A 16,380-nucleotide genomic window follows, 5' to 3' on the forward strand; every position below is an offset into this window, starting at 1 on the left:
GTGTTGTACTGTATAGTCCTGGCTGGTGTTGCTAAGTGATTAGAGCATTAGTCTGAGCACTGAAGGGTCCTGGGTTTGATTCCTAGTCAAGGGAACATACGTGGGTTGCAGGTTCGATTCCTAGCCGGCCCCAGTTGGGGTATGCGCAGGAGGCAACCAATGGATATGTCTGTCACATCAATGTTTCTCTCTCCCTCCCTCCCTTCCTCCCTTCCACTCCCTCTAAAAATAAGCAATGGAAAAAAATACCCTTGAATGAGAATCAACAAAACAAAAAAAGTGTGTTGTATAGAGCCTCCTCTCCTGGGCTGCCTCCGTGAGGGCAGAGACTAAAGCCCTCTGGTCACCGCTGTGTCTGAAGTGGCCAGCAAAGAGACAGATGTGCAGTGAGTGTTCAAGAAACATTTGTGGGCTGACTGAATGAATGTGGGAATCAAGAGGCACAGGCACCTGCTCTTCCCGAGAAAGAACACTTCATTTCCTCAAATTCTGGATGGAGTAGATGAAATCTTGGCTATGGGAACTTCAGACCTGCCTTCTTGGATGATCTCCTCCTGCATCTCCCAACTCTAAATCTGAATTTTTCTCTAGCCCAGGAACTCAATGGGGCCAGGTGCACTTGGTCTTTACTGACACGAAAGGGCAAATAAGGAGGACTCAGTCCTTTAGCAAGTAAAACTTTTATTAAATAAACTTTCAGTTTTTCCAGACCAAAGAGAGGTGTTTTGGACATAAAGATGATGCTCGTAGCTTCTCACCTGAAACACACCACAGTGACAAGGACCTCTCTAGCCACAAAATTGGTCAGCCCAGAGTTTCTTCTAAGTCCTTTTCTTGCCTTGTTTGTGTGTGTGTGTGTGTGTGTGTGTGTGTGTATGTGTGTGTGTGTGTGTCTGTTTGTTTCCAAAAGTTGGTTTGCAAGTTGAAACTTCATGAAATTACTAGTAGCAGAAATAAAGTACATTGTACAAATCATGTAGATCTTCGGTGTGGAGTATAAAAATGGTATTTACAGCCAGTAAACATGGATCAGGACACACACCACTGCACGCCAGGCCTGGCGGGAGCTTGGTGGGCACCGGAGACGCAGATGAGGCCCCCTCTTGGCCCCTGAGCACACGCTTGCACACGCAGACGCACGGGATACAGGCACACTAGAGAATGTCTTGGAACAATTATCAAACTCTGGAATATCGAAACAAGTTGGTCCGAAGGTTTTTTTTTTCTTTTCCCTTTTTTTATTTAATTTTTTTTTTATTTTGTGTTTTTCTTTTCTTTTTTTTCTGGGTTGGTCAACACATTTTGGTAGAAACAAAAGGGAATGCTGTGGGTTTTTCTTTTTTCCAAAAATTCTTTTTCTTGAGCTTATTAAGTTCTCTGGTAACTCGTTTGGCAATAGGCTCCACTGGATGACCAGACGAACTTGACTCTGTGCTTCAAGGTGGGTTTTCATGGTTTGGGTAGGTATAGAGAGGCACCCCACAGGATCTCCCTCCCAGCCCCAGCTAGGAAACAAAAATCCATTGTTTGACCCCCCCACCCCCATTTTTCTTCTCTTTTCTTCTTTGTACCTGCTCAGAAAGATCAACGTTAAAAAAAAATTCTTTGAAGAGGTATCTTCGGCAAAGGGGTGCTTGGCCAGTGCAGGTTGGGCTTGTCCAACGAGCGTGGCAATCTTGGTTATGAGACCGTGAATTCCAGGCTGGTGATCCGAAGGCAGGGAGGGCTGGCTGCCTGCCCTTGGGAGGGGTAGGAGGAGAGGGGCTCCCACCGACCCCATCTACCCCTGACGGAAAGCTAAGGGCTATTGGTCACATGAGTAAGGCTATGACTGGGGGGAAAGGGCTGAGGGAGGCCAGGGGCTCTCTTTTGTGCTGGGGAAGGCAGGGCCCTGGGACAAGGGAGGGAAGTTCGGGGTCCCGGAAGCTGCAGCTAGGACCAGGGACACTCAAGCCGGCTGAGCCCATAGGCCCGAGAGAATCGTCGGTGGCAGCGGCCAAAAGTCCTGGAGGTATATCGGTTGGCTGATGACTCCCAGTGCTTCTCTGGCACCCTGGTCTGACAATACAGCCGGGAGGTGAGGAGACACGGGGCTGTCCGGCCAGCCTCAGCCCTTCTTATGTCCCTGCTGAGTGACCAGCCTAGGGTCACCTTCTCTTGGGTGGAAGGAAGTCAGAAAAGTTTGGTCCCATGATCTACACTCAAAAAATATATATACTGTCTATAGCTCTCTCTATATATATGCATATATATATATAGAAAAAGTGGTGATTTAGTTTGGGGAAGCCACCAAGGTTGTGGGGGGTGAGGAGCCAGGAAATCTCCCAGGAGGAAGTGGTGAGCTCCTCAGCCCCCTGCCCTCTCCGGCAGCGCTTCACATTTTGGGAAGGGGGCTCAGGGGAGACAGGAGAGGAGAGGGAGGGCTGGTGTCCAAACTCGGTTGTAATTTACGGAAAAGTCCTGGATCAGTTGGAAGCGGGGAAGCCCTCCTGGGGTGGAAGGCCCCTCACCTGGTGGAGAAGGGAGGGCGTTAGGGAGCTCTGAGCCGGGCACAAAGGCCAAGGACCTCCCCTCCCATCCACTCCCTTGCCCTCCAGGCTGGGGTCTAGAACCCCAAGATTCCTAATCTTCTCAGAAAGAGTCCATTTTGGAGTTTGGAGGCTGACAAACCTGGCTTGGAACAGAGTTAGGGTAACCAAGTGCGTGTCATTATCTGGCAACATGGGACAAATATTCCCGTTCATTTGTGTCTCCTCTCCCCTGCTGCCTGCCACTGGAGCACAGGAAGGCAGTTTCTCCCCTCCCCCGCCCACCCCTAAGTTTCTGTTCATGCGAAGCTGTGTCCCCAAACACTGGAAACAGTGCCGAGCACATAGTAGGTGCTCAGGAAAGATGTGCTATCCCAGCATGTTAAAAGTGTGTGGGTTGCCTGTGAGTTGGTTTCCAAACATGGCAGGTTTCCAAATGTGAGCTCCAAGACGCAGGATTCTGACTGCACACCCTCAAATCTGTGGGTGCAGACCTGACAGGGTCTGAAAGTTACCTCCATCCCCTAACTGAGCACCTACTTTATGCCAGACCCCAGGCAAGGCTTTCTGATGACGCCAATGGTGATTAAAAAAGAAAAAAATAGGAATTATCACGAATTTACAGGTGGTGGATCCCAGGCTCAACTGGGAAAAAACTGCATCCCCTGTGTGAGTCCTCCCTACTGCCTCTAGGGGAGGTGTTTTTATGAGCCCATTTCACAGATGAGGCTCATGGAAGCTTGAGGTCAGTAGTTAGTTTCCTCATTGATCCCTTAGGCTCACTATTCATTCCCTAAAAAAGGTAATGAGTTGATGAAATTGTTTGCTCTGATGTCAAATCAAAATATACTCTTGGGGATTTGTTTGGGGGGACATTTTTTCTGGCATGGGGGGCGGGGCAAAATCCCACCTTCCCATCAACCCATTGGGTATGAACTATACCAAATAGAGGAGCTGAGAGAGGGACCCAGCTGGGAGTCATAGGACAGGAGAGAAGCCCATCCCCACAACATTCCCCACCCCATTCCCAACATGGCCCCTCGGGCAAATTTCTATTTATCCTTCAAAGCGTTCTCCAGGAAGGATTCCGAACCACCCTCGGTGAGCCCTGGCTTCCCCCACTTCCCCAACCCAATCCTACCCTCCCACGACAGGGATTGGGAGTGTCTTCCTCCAGCTCCGTCCCTTACAATCCAACCTGGGGGCCCCTTAGCAACCTCACCCCCCTGGCCCTATTCCCACCCCCAGGCCGGGAGAGGGTTTGGGGAATAGGGAGGGTGCAGAAAACGCGGGGCAGGGTTGGGGCGGGTGGGGCCGCCTGGCGGCTCACCTGGGCCAAGCCCACAGCCTCCGGGCGGCTGTGGGCGTGGTCAGTAGGGGTGTCCCGGATCTTTGGGCCGCTTCAGCTGCACTTTCAGCCTCTTCATGCCAATCTGAAAGCCATTCATGGCCTGGATGGCAGTCTGCGCGCTGGCTGGGTTGTCAAAGCTCACGAAGCCTGCAGAGACCGGGGTGGACCCGCGATGGTGGGCAACGTGGGCGTCTTCCACTCGGCTTCCTGGCTCGTGGGGTCCTAGGGGCGGGGTGTGCGCTCGCAGGGGCAGGCAGCCGGCGGAGGTGGCAGGGCTTGCCAGAGGACACACAGCACCCCTGGCCTGGACTGCGTGCCTCTGGGGATGGGGCACTCATTCCTTACCTGGGGTTTGCTCTGCGGAGACTTCCTATGTGGAGTTGGGCACAGGTGGGACCTACCTCTGGGGCTCCAGGTCCTCCCTCCCACCAGGATGCCGGCCTCCTCTGGACCCTGATGCTAGTTAGCCCTTTGCCTCCTCTGAGACCTCTATTCATCTGCGATCTTGTCTGTCCGTATGACTGTGTGTGTGCTTCTTTGTCTTGTCTCTTTTTCCATCTCTCCCTCCTTCTCTCTTTGTCTCTGTCAGTCTCTCTACTCCTAGTTTCCCCCAAGACCATCAGAAATACTTAAGCCTCCCCCTCCTTAAACTGCCGCCAGCCAGAACTCCCTCCATCTGCCAGCTCAAGGCTGCCTGGCCCTACTCCGGCCCCTTACTTCTTGGTCATCACAGGGACCATGTGCAGCCCGGAGGCCAGGGACCCTCCGGGGGAGGGAACCACACAGGCATTTGGAGATGAGGTCACCTGAGCTCTGTGTGAAAGGCCAAGTGGGAGGTCAGGCAGAGAGACTGGGCTCAGGGTTGAAGGGTCTCGCTGAGGCCCATGGGGAGCCACGGGGAATTTAGAGTCGAGGGATTAACATCATTGTATTTATCTCCATTAAGTCCCCTCATTATATAGATGAGAAAACTGAGGCTCAGAGAGTGCATATGATCCCCCTGATGGTTGAAAGTGATTGGGTGGGTTTTCCTCCCGAAATTTCCTCTTCCTTCTGGACGCAGGTTACAGAAAAGGGGGCTTGGGCACTAGTGGGAGTTCCGTACTTGCTGTGTCACTTCAAGTGTGTCACCTGACCATTTCGTTCCTCTCTTTTCTCCCTCAGTAAATTGGGACAATTCTTCCCTTTTATGGTTGGATACTGAGTATATACAGAAGGCACTTAACAAACAGTCAAGAATTAGCTCTTCAAAGAGGACGGGGTGGGGTTACCAGTCCAGATTTTGTAGTCAAACAGACTAGTTCTAATCTAGGTTCTGCCTCTTTGCAGCTGTGTGATTTGAACAAGTGTCAGTGCCTCTCTGAGCCCTAATTTCCTCTGTTTCTGGGGACAAAGATGATCTGTCCCTGTCCCCCACCTGCCCTTACCTCCTCCCTCTCTCCCCATCATTCACTCTGTTCCATCCACACAGGCCTCCTCGCTGTTCCTCCAACACACATGGCCCAGCCCCGGGGCCTTTGCACATGCTGTTGCCTCTTCCTAGAACACTCTTCCTACAGATTTCCCATGCTGGCTCATCATCAGTCAGCTCTATCTTTCTTCATACTATTTATAATTCCCTGGCCTATATCCTATGATTCCTTATTTCCATCTCCTCCCCCTAAATCTGTGCTTTCTAATTTGGTAGCCACTGGCTCTTGTGGTTATTTTAATTTAAATTAATTTAAATTAAATACAATTAAGCATTTAGTCCTTTGGTCACACTGGGCACATTTCAAGTGCTTGGTAGTCACATGGGCTGATGGCTCAGACAGACCGGATGTAGAACATTCCGTCATCACAGGAAGCTCTGTCGGACGGTGCGGGAAGGCTGTGAGCTTTCTCAGGGTAGGGCTTCACTGCTATGTGCCCGGTGCCAAGCACAGAACCTGGCACACAGCAGGGACACAATGTATGTATTTATTGAATGAATGAATGAACGAGTGAGTTTTAGAAAGAATGCATGGCAAGTGTCCAGCAAACAGTAGGTGCTTAGTAAGTGTTCACTCTGATTATGAATGCGATTCTTTTTTTTTTTAAATGCGATTCTTTTGGACCAGGCTTGTCTCAGGGATGACCAACCTCTCCCACCCCACCCCCATCCCCTGTTCCAGGGCCAGGGGAGTGGGACAGGCTGGCCAGTGGGAAGGGGCAGCCTCCACAGGTACTCACCAAAACATTTGCTCTGGTTGGTGGCCCGATCCATAAACACCTTGGAGGAGATGATATTGCCGAAGGGCAGGAACATCTGCGTCAGCTCCGTGTCTCCAAACTCCTGGGGGAGGTGGTAGATAAACAGGTTACAGCCTTCGGGACCTGCAGGTAGGGGAGAGAAAGACATAAAGCCCCCAAGGAGAGGAGGCGGAGCCCCCCCCAGGGGAGGGGCGGGTCTGGACCCACATCTGGGCACCTCCAGCTGTCAGGAGAGAGGTGCCCCATGATACCCAGAAAGAAGGGATGTGAAACGGGGGGTAAGGAGATAGGGCATCCTGGTCCCTGCTCTATAATCCTACACACAGATACTCCAAACCTCTGATAGTCCTCAGGCCCCAGATAATTTACAAAATTCAGATGATTCTTACCCCTTTGCCCAAACCAAGATAAATAACAGGAATTCCAAAACCCAGGAAAATCCCTAAACCTCAAACTCCAGATTATTTACAAAAGTCAGGTTAATTAGGTGTAGATATATGGAAACTATAATCTATCTTTTCAATTATTCTGTAAGTCTAAAACTGGTGCTAAAATAAAATGATGGTGTGGTTTTTTTAAAGTACGATGATTGTCCTGGCCAGTGTGGCTCAGTTGGTTGGAACGTCATGCTGTGCACCGGAAGGTCTCAGGTTCAATTCCTGGTCAGGGACCTTGATTGGGGTGAGTACAGGAGGCAACTGATTGATGTATCTCTCACATCCATGTTTCTCTCTCTCCCTCCCTCCCTCTAAAATCAATTTAAAAAAATAGTAATAGCCCCAGCGGGTTTAGCTCAGTGGATAGAACATCGGCCCTTGGAATGAAGGGTCCTGGGTTTGATTCTCGTCAAGGGCATGTACCTTGGTTGCAGGCTCGATCCCTGGCCCCAGTCAGGTCGCATCATTGGATGTGTCTCTCTCACATCAATGTTTCTCTCTCTCTGTCTCTCCTCCTCCCTTCTACTCTCTCTAAAAATCAATGGAAAAAATATCCTCGGGTGAGGATTAACAAAAGAAAACAAAAAAAGCAATAAAAGTCCGATGATCACAGAATAAAACAAGAAAAGTATTCTCTGACCCAAAACCCAAATATCCAGATATATTTTCCAAACGCCTTGGATAATTCTCCTAACTTTGGATAATTTCCAAAACTCAGATGATGCAAAAATAAAATCAAGTAAACTAAAGAGAACTCTTCAGTCCTGAAGCCCAGATATTCTGAAACCACAAATAATTTTTAAATATATTTTTATAGATTTTAGAGAGGAAGGGAGAGGTAGAGAGAGATTGAAACATCATTAATTAGAGAGAATCACTCATCAGCTGCCTCCTGCATGCCCCACACTGGGGATTGAGCCTGCAACCCAGGCATATGCCTGACTGGGAATCTAACCTCGACCTTCTGGTTCATAGGCTGACGCTCAACACTGGCTGGGCTCCCACAAATAATTTTAAAATGGTAGACTATACCAACCAGAAATATTTTAATTAATTAATGTATTTATTTATTTATTTATTTTTGTTAATCCTTGCCTCAGGATTTTTCCATTGATTTTTAGAGAGAGTGGAAGGTAGGGAAGAGGGGAAAGAGAGAAAGAGGAACATTGATATGAGAGACGCATCGATTGGTTGCCTCCCACACAAGGCCAGACCAGGGCCTGGGATTGACTTGCAAACACAGGTATGTGCCCTTGACCAGCAATCTAACCGAGACCCTCTGGTGCGTGGGCTGATACTCTACCACTGAGCCACACTGGCCAGGGCAGAAATATTTTTTTAAAAAACATGGCTAACCCTCAAAATCATCCTTTCCCCATATAATCCCCAATGCATGGTTTACACACAAACTATAAATAATACCATTTAAAAACCCAATTAACTTGGGGTGGTGAACACACAATACAATACACAGATGATGTTTCATAGAATTGTTCACCTGAAATCTATATAATTTTATTAACCAATGTCACCCCAATAAATTCAATAAAAAAGAAAATAAATAAAAATCTGATTATCTGAAGCCAAACCTGCTCCCATGCTCCCTGAAACAAAGGTAGTGATCAAACTACCAAGAATTGCTTTTCCCCTCGCAATGAATATTCCCCACCCCAGAAAATACAAAATCCAAGACCACACAATCACATCCACCCACTACCTTTCTGATTAGAACCACGGTTCTGCTACAATGCTTGCTTTTATTTATTTATTGTTTGCATTTTTATTTATTATCTAAATCTTTATTGTTGAAAGTGTTACATATGTCCCCCACCACTCCCCCAACCCCTCCAGCCCACTCCCACCCCCCACCCCAGGCCCTCACCACCCCATTGTCTGCGCCCATGGGTTATGCATATATGCATACAAGGTCTTCGGTTGTATAAAATGCAAGTGTGTTCCAATGTGACTGATATGTTACGGGACAATTATGAGCATAGCACAGATTCTGTGTTTGCTTATAGGCTCTCTCGTCGCCAGGAAACACTAGGTGAATGCAGAAGCCCGGGCCCAGATGAACCAAGCCTCATGAGAAAACAAAACTCGCGCTTGCACACAGGCTCTACCACCCACCAACTTCCTCCGCCCCCCAAGTGTGTGAGGAGCCATACCTGTCCCCCCCTGAGGCTACGACCATCTCATTTCCACAACCCTGTTTCCGCTGGTTCACTGCCCCTCACATGCAGCTGCCCTTCCCAGGCCACTTCCACGTGCACATTTCGGCTCTTTTCCAAGATAAAGTGCCACCACATTGCAGTATCATGTATTTCTTGGCCATCTGACATTGATACAACTGTGTTATCGGTTTATTGGGGTCCTGTCTTTGTTTTACTGACAAGTCTGCGGGCCAGGCCCCCCTTGCCTTGGGGAGTGCCCTGGCTTTCCTGGGCGGCCACTTCCCCAGCCTCCCCGCGCCCCCAGCACCCGCTGGATGAACAGAGGGTCTCCCCGCGCGGAGCGGCCCCTGCAGGCTCGCACCTCTTGGCACCAACAGTCGCCTGTGTTAGAGAGGAGGAAACTGAGGCCCAGGGTGGTGAGGTACCTTCCTTTTGTCACCGGTCAGAACCGGGTGGGTCTGAATTCCGGTCGTCCGAGTCCAGAACCTAACTCTGGCACCGTCGACTTTACTGGGAGGCTCCAGTTTAGCCGAAATGCCGCACCCCCTCTTCCCAACCTCACAATGAGCTTCCTCTCCAAAAATTCAGAGAATCATTCAGGTTTGGAGAGGGCACCTCTATGCCTACGGGGTCGAGCTAGCAGGGTTCGGAGAGGGGGAGTCAGTGTCCCCCCAAACTCCCAGGGACGGCACAGGACTTGAACCCCAGCGTCTCCGTCCCCTGGGCCGAGCTCTAAGCCGCGCGGTTCCCCGAGGACTGGCCAGGGGTGGGGCCTGCAGGCGATGGGGGCGGTCAGAGGGCGGGGCTGGCGCCCGCAGGAGGTCACGGCCCCCTCACCTTCTCGCTGCTGCTGCTGCTGCAGGAGCGGCGGCGGCTGCGGGATGCTGTGCGCGATGGGCGCGATGGCCGCGGTGGGGTACATGGCTGTGGAGACCCGGAGCGGAAGCCGCGTGAGGCCGGCGGGCGCCCGGCGCGAGCGGGGCGCGGCTAGTTCTAGGGGCGGGGCCTAGGCTGAGGGCGGGGCCAATAGTGGGTCTTGGGAAGGAGGAGGGGCGGGGCCACAACGAAGAGCCGGCCTAGGGGAGGGGTCCAGGCAACCGAGCAGCCCGGACTTGAGAGGCGGGGACACGGGTTAGGGGCGGGGCCAAGGCCGACCTTACGCAGGATCTGAGGGGCGGGACCAGCAGGGCAAAGAGCTGGGATTGGGCCAGGGCCAGAAGTAGGAAGAAAGATTAGAAAAGAAAGAGGAAGGGCCGAGCCCTGGGGGCGGGGCTTCTATGGGGCGGGCTTCCTGCGGGGCAGGCCGGCGTGCCTCCCTACCTGTGTACTGCTGGACTCCGGAGAAGGCAGGATGGAGGGTCTCAGCCATGGTCGGGCTCTGAGCTGCGGGCAGACGGAGGGGCTGAGTGGGGCGGGAGCAACATAAGACTTCTACCCACCCCCAATTCTTAAGCGCGGAAAAGAGAACAGACATCCGCCCCAGCTTCACCTCTGCGTAAACAGTGCACAGGTATGCTTCCCATTTTACAGGTGGAGAAACTGAGGCTCAAAGAGGTGAAGTAACTGGCACAGGGCCACTTAGATCGGAAATGGCAGAAGCCGAACTGGAATCCAGGTTTCTGGGACTCCAGAGAGGTTGGCACATGACCTCCATCTCTCTCTCTCCCTCTCCTGGCCCCCTCCCTCCTTCCTTTTATTCTCTATATTCTCCAGGACTCTGCTCCAGACCACCACTCACCCCTATCACTTCCTCTCTCTCACTCCCTACTCCTCATTGGCAGTCATCCCATGGGCCCCTATGTGGCTATGACCTTCCCAATGGCCCTAGTGGAGGAGTTAAGAGAGGTGAGAGTTTGTCCAGGCCACCAGAGCTGGTGAATCGAGAAAATTCAGCCAAAAGATTCCGTTTGAATGGAGAGAGGTTGCTAAAGGATGGAACAGTGTGTGTGTGTGGGGGGGTGTGTGTGTGACTAAAGGGGTTGCATAAATGAATTACTTTGTAAAGCTGGAGCAGTTCTGTATCTTGATTGTGGTGGTGGTTACATGAATCTATATCTGTGATGAAATGGTATAGAAACACACACACACACAAGTGCATGTACAAAGCAGTGAAATCTGAATAAGTTCTCCTACTCCAGTTGAGTTCACTGTACACACCAATGTCAGTTTCCTGGTTTTGACAATGTCCCTGTGATTATCTATGATGTTAGCATTGGAGGAAGCTGGGTGAGGGGTACACGGGACTTCTGTGTATTATTTTGGTAACTCCCTGTTAGCCTCAATCATTTCAAGATCAAAATAAATCCTCTTTAATGGTGTAAACACAGATGACTTACTTCACTTCAGCAAGGCGTTGGAACATGTTTGCCTTGAAATCATGGTATAGTGGGAAAGGTGGGACCTCTGCTTCATGAGCTCAAATCAGTGCATGGTCAATATTCAGTGAGTGAATGAGTGAATGAATCCTGGTACTGATATCTTTCCAAATAGTAACAATTAATAATTAAGATTGATGGTGCCATTCTTAGTACTAGGTGATGTGTTAATCATTTTTTTATACTGATTTCATTGTCCATGCAACCTCATGAGGTGACTGATGTTATCTGCCCCATTTCACAGATGAGCAAATTGAAACTCAGAGACTTAAAGGAATCACCCAAGGGCCACCAAATCTGAATATGAACCCAGAAATGTCTGGGTGCAAATTTCCTATGTTTAACCTTTTTCTCTGTGCCCCCAGCACATATCTGCTCAGCTGAGATTCCCATTGTTCTGCCTCTCTGTTCCATGGGGCATCAAGACACAGGAAATGATGCTTGTCCGAGAGACACCATCCTGCCCCCTCGTGCTCTCCTAGGCCCTGGGGAACCACCCAAGTTACCTGGGTAGGGCATGAGGCCATTGGCATATACAGTCTCTAGGGCAGGGTGCCCGCCAGGGAAGGGCACGACACCCGCAAAGCTGTTGGTGATGGGAGCCATGAGGCCGGGCACGGCGGCAGTGCTGAGCAGTGGGGGCGAGTGCAGTCCTGCAGAGCAGAAAAACATCATGAGGAGCCTGGGCCTGGTTCTGGCCCTGCCCACCCGTCCTTGGGCCCCTGGCAGACTCTCACCAGAGGCAGGGGCGATGGGTGTGGCAGGCAGCCCATTAAGGCTGACGGCGCCGATCTGCTGGATGTGGCAGGGTGAGAAGGCCACGCCAGGGCTCAGGTAGCTGCCTGAGGTGGACAGGACCGTTGTCTGCTGCTGCATGAGCTGGGGGTGGAGAGGGAGTCAAGATGCACAGTCAGGGTGGCACCTGCCCTGAGGTCATAGGTCCCAGGGGAAGGCCTGGTCCTCCAGTAGCTAGGGGGGTCAGGCTGGATATCTTGGCTTAGGCCAGGGTCAGGGATCAGTCAGGAAATGGGGCTCAGCCTTGGATCAGGGCTCATAGGAATCATGGTTAATCCAGGGATCTGGGTCCAGTCAAGAATGTGGTCTTGATCTAGGATCAGGGATCAGCCAACACTTAACTCAGCCAACACTTAACACTTAACTGAGACTTAGAGGCTCAGTCTGGGTTTGGTCTCTGTTCAGGGTTGAAGCTTGACCTGAATTATTTGGGGGCTGAACATGGGGTCATGTCAGTCCAAGTAGAAGTTCAGCTTGGGCTCAGGGCTCAGTTTATGCCGGAGGCTCAGCTAGGTGTGGGACTTGGGAATCAGCCTGGATTTGTGGGCTCAGCCATGGCCAGAATAGGACCCTGAGTCAGAGAGACTAGGCAAGAGGCAGAAAGATGGGCAGAGAGCCTGGCCGGTGTGGCTCAGTGGTTGAGCATTGACCTATGAATCAGGAGGTTGCAGGCTCGATCCCCAGTAGGGGGCATGCAGGAGGCAGCCAATTAATCATTCTCATCATTGATGTTTCTATCTCTCTCTCCCGCTCCCTTTCTCTCTGAAATCAATAAAAATATATTTAAAATAAAAAAATAAAATAAAGATGGGCAGAGAGGCCAAACCCCTCAACAGAGACTTAGATGGAGAGAGAGACTGAGCTGGATCCGCAGAGAATTGGAAGTCCCACTGGAGACAAAGGCCTGTTTGCTGGGGTCACTCACGGCCTGCGCATAGGCACTGTAGGGGCTGAAGGGCAGCGTGAGGGACGGTGTCAGGATGCCCAGCTGGCCCACCATCTGCTGCATGCGCCGTAGTGTTCGCTCCTTGTCTGTGTCGGCAAACTTGACCACCAGGCTGGAGGAGGCACCCTGCGGGAGCAGCCACAAGCAGGAAGGGAAAAAAGGAGGGAGGTAACCAGGAATCTGGGGTCCCCAGACCCACAGCAGCTCTGGTGAGGGCTACAGATAGCAACAGCTGTTGGCCCTGTCCACGAGCCCCTGCTGCAGACTTTGGGCACCACAGGGAGACAACCCGAAGATCACCTGGGTCTTGCAATTGATGATGCAACCACCCCTGCACACAGGTGAGGCATCTGGGCCCAGGGGGCTGTCTCTGGGATACAGTGGAGGACCCTGACTCTCAGGCACACTCCCCCAAACAGGAGGAGCCCTGGCCAGTGTGACTCAGTTGGTTGGATGTTGTCCTATGCACCAACAGGTTTCTGGTTCGATTCCTATTGGGGCACATGCATGGGTTACAGGCTCCCTGGTAGGTGGCGTGCAGGAGACAGCCAATCAGTGTTTCTCTCTTTCTCTAAAAATCAATAACAAATCTTAACACACACACACACACACACACACACACAGGATAATCCACCTGCTGGAGAGGAACATGGCGGCCTGGGTGGAGGACCCTATAATTGTCACCTACACCTGAGAACGGGTCAGAATCCGGTCACTAGAGAGGAATGGGGCACAGATGGATAACTCTACAAATGGCACCTTGCACCTGAGAACAGGTTAGATTCCCACCATCAGAGAGGGTGGCATGACCCCTTTGATGGAGAGCTCACTCCCTGTTATGCCCGCCAGCCCATCGCTGGACAGCTCTGAGGCGGAGGAAGCCTGACCTGGTGATGAGCTACATCCTGCCTGTCCAGGAAGTAAACTGGTACCTGCTCTTCTGAGTCTGCCCTGCACTCCACACCCATTTTCAAGAACTGAGAGGCAAGTTGGTTCTCCAAGGCTGTCTTCCCCATGCAGATTTAGACACTTACATACAGTGAAGATGGTTCTCAGAGCCTCCTTCCTGGGGGCCAGGGCCACCCCAGTGACAGGGTGGTCCTTCCCAGCCTCACACCACTGCTGACCCACAAGTTCCTGGCTCCAGTCTTGCCTCTGCTCACCCTCACTCTGGCCCCAAAGAGACATTTCCAACTAAACCGGACATCTTCCCTTCCCTGTCGAACCCCTCTGTGGCTCCCCATGGCCATAGGAGGAATCTGTGTGCCTCAGCCTTGAACTGCAGGCCCCTTTAGCCCATCCTCCCCAGCTCCTCTGGGGCCCCCCATTCCGATCCTGCCTTTGATTTTGTCACTCCCCACACCCTAATGTCCCCCTGCTGGCCTCGGCAAATCCCATCCACCTTCAGGTCTCACCCCTCCTGTATACTCACACACATATACATGTGCTCACACACATTTACTCACGTGTACGCTCACAGTCATGCACAGCACTCACATATACATGCTCACCATGCATACTCACACATACTTGCACAATGCATTCACATACACATGCACAAAATCCCACATGTACACACCTAAGAATATACAGTCACTATGCACACAATCATATGCCATCACCCACACATACACACATGTACTCATCCACACACATATTCACAAACCCTCACACACACACCTACAGAGGCACATGCATGTACTTGTTCCCCCCACATCACCTGGGCATACTCATGCACTCAACATGCTTGCACACATGTACTTACACAGACATGCATGCACTCTCACATGCTCTCTTAGACACACACACACATGCAGCCACACACTGGCAGTACATTCTTTCACACACATACATTCACACATATGTACAATCACACAGACACATACACCCATTCACACCATCACCAGAACTGCCTCCTTTTCCACCTATGCCCACTATGAAGAAGAACCAAGGACGACCAGGTGGCTGGGATGGTAGGAACAGGGCCCCCTTACCCCTTTCCCATGCCCACCACCTTGGCCTAGGGCAGCTCCTACTCACCGGCATGGTCTGGCTGCCATGGAGAGCGTGGATTGCCGCCTGAGCCTCCGTGTGGGAGGAGAACTTCACGAAGGCACAGCCTGCTCCAAGAGAAGAACAGGGAAGAGGCAATGGGGTATTTCTGGGTAGGTAAGACCACCGAAGCGGGGGCTGGGGACCCTGGATGGCCAGTCAGCATCAGACACATGCAGCCAGAACGTCAGAGAGCCAGCCGGCCATTTGCTCAGACAGCTGGACAATGAAGGGTGAGACAGTAAGAGAAGCACACAGCCAGCCATGGAGTTTGACAGTCAGCCAGTCGGCCATCCATTTAGTCAGAAAGCCAGCCAGCCAGATAGCTGTTTGTCAAACCCACAATCAAGGGATGGGGACAGGCTTAGAGAACACCCACCAGCTACCAACACTAGGAGATCCAGAGTTGTAATCAGATGTGCAGAATTAAAGTGACAAACCATGAGGCACGGATGCAGAGAGATATGGTCCTGTGCACACCCAGGCAGAGATGCACTCAGACCCAGATGGATCGATGCATGTGACCAGAGTTGGAGAAATGGGGATAAGTCACCATACAAAGGCAGACCCAGCCGACCAATCACATGAGCAGAATCGGGTGGACAGATAGCCAGAAACCACCTGACACACGAAGACCCATACAGAAGTGGTCATTTGGATACCCGGCAGGAAGAGTCAGAGACAGAGGTGCAGGAGGAGTGATACTCAGCCCTAGTCACATACAGTCACATAGGCAGACAAGAAAACATGTCTGTGGAGGTCATTAAACAATCATTCCTAGAAGGTGCAGCCATATAGGAACGGGGGAGCGCCTACACAGAACACAGGCAAATCCAGGTGCAAACAGTCCCATGGACAGAGTCAGGTGGAGACAGGCATCCCCAGATGGACAGCTAGTAGGACCAGACTCCACCCACCCGCCCAAGCATCTGGCCCCGCCCACCCTCGGGCGCCACCCACCAGTGCCCCTCCGCGCGGGCCCCGCCCCGGGATCCAACCCCGCCCGCCTCGTGCGCCGCCCTGCCCCCCTGTGTCCCCAGCCCTGCCCCAGGGGCAGCTCCAGCTCGGGCCTGTCACCTTTGCTGCTGCCATCAGGCCCCCGGAGCACCGTGCACTCGTCTATGACCCCGAAGGGCTGGAACAGCCGCAGCACGTCTTCCTCTGATTGCTGCTTGTTCAGCATCCCCACAAACAGCTTCCGGTCCCCTGTGGGCGGAGGCACCCCTCAGACAAGTCCTGGCTTGAAAGCCTCCGGGAATTTCTCCCCTGGGCCCTCCAGATCTGCGCGCGCCAAGGAGGTAACAGCCGGGCGCTGCCCTGCGTCTCCCACGTTCCTGCACGATCCCATCTTCATGCCTTTGCTCACGCAGTGCCCCTCCCCCCCCCCCCCCCCCCCCCGTCTGGAATGTCCTTCCTTCAGTCCTTCGGGGCGTCTGCACCACTGCTCCCACCTCCCAGTAAAGATGGTCTCTCCCTCCTGTGGTCTCAGA

At 52.0% G+C, this 16,380-nt stretch overlaps 1 protein-coding gene across 8 annotated transcripts in view; it reads right to left on the minus strand.

The window, feature by feature from the left end:
* Positions 1-664: 664 nt before the first annotated feature.
* The window catches only part of CELF5 (CUGBP Elav-like family member 5), a 43,695-nt gene continuing 27,979 nt past the window's right edge, over positions 665-16,380 (minus strand). For 3 of the 8 annotated variants that reach the window (XM_059697216.1, XM_059697208.1, XM_059697215.1), the window contains exons 4-13: positions 15,968-16,096; positions 14,879-14,958; positions 12,818-12,964; positions 11,835-11,976; positions 11,604-11,750; positions 10,043-10,105; positions 9,560-9,646; positions 6,091-6,234; positions 3,859-4,101; positions 665-2,510 (exon numbers count right to left, since the gene is read on the minus strand). In XM_059697216.1, coding sequence (XP_059553199.1) covers positions 3,899-4,101; positions 6,091-6,234; positions 9,560-9,646; positions 10,043-10,105; positions 11,604-11,750; positions 11,835-11,976; positions 12,818-12,964; positions 14,879-14,958; positions 15,968-16,096 — 1,142 coding nt within the window. In that variant the 3' untranslated portion in view covers positions 665-2,510; positions 3,859-3,898. Of the gene's footprint in view, positions 2,511-3,858; positions 4,102-6,090; positions 6,235-9,559; positions 9,647-10,042; positions 10,106-11,603; positions 11,751-11,834; positions 11,977-12,817; positions 12,965-14,878; positions 14,959-15,967; positions 16,097-16,380 lie in introns of those variants that run through there. The other 5 variants (XM_059697210.1, XM_059697209.1, XM_059697211.1 and 2 more) reach the window with 4 other exon arrangements.

Source organism: Myotis daubentonii, chromosome 5 (assembly GCF_963259705.1).
Source record: "Myotis daubentonii chromosome 5, mMyoDau2.1, whole genome shotgun sequence".
NCBI classification, from domain to species: Eukaryota; Metazoa; Chordata; class Mammalia; order Chiroptera; family Vespertilionidae; genus Myotis; species Myotis daubentonii.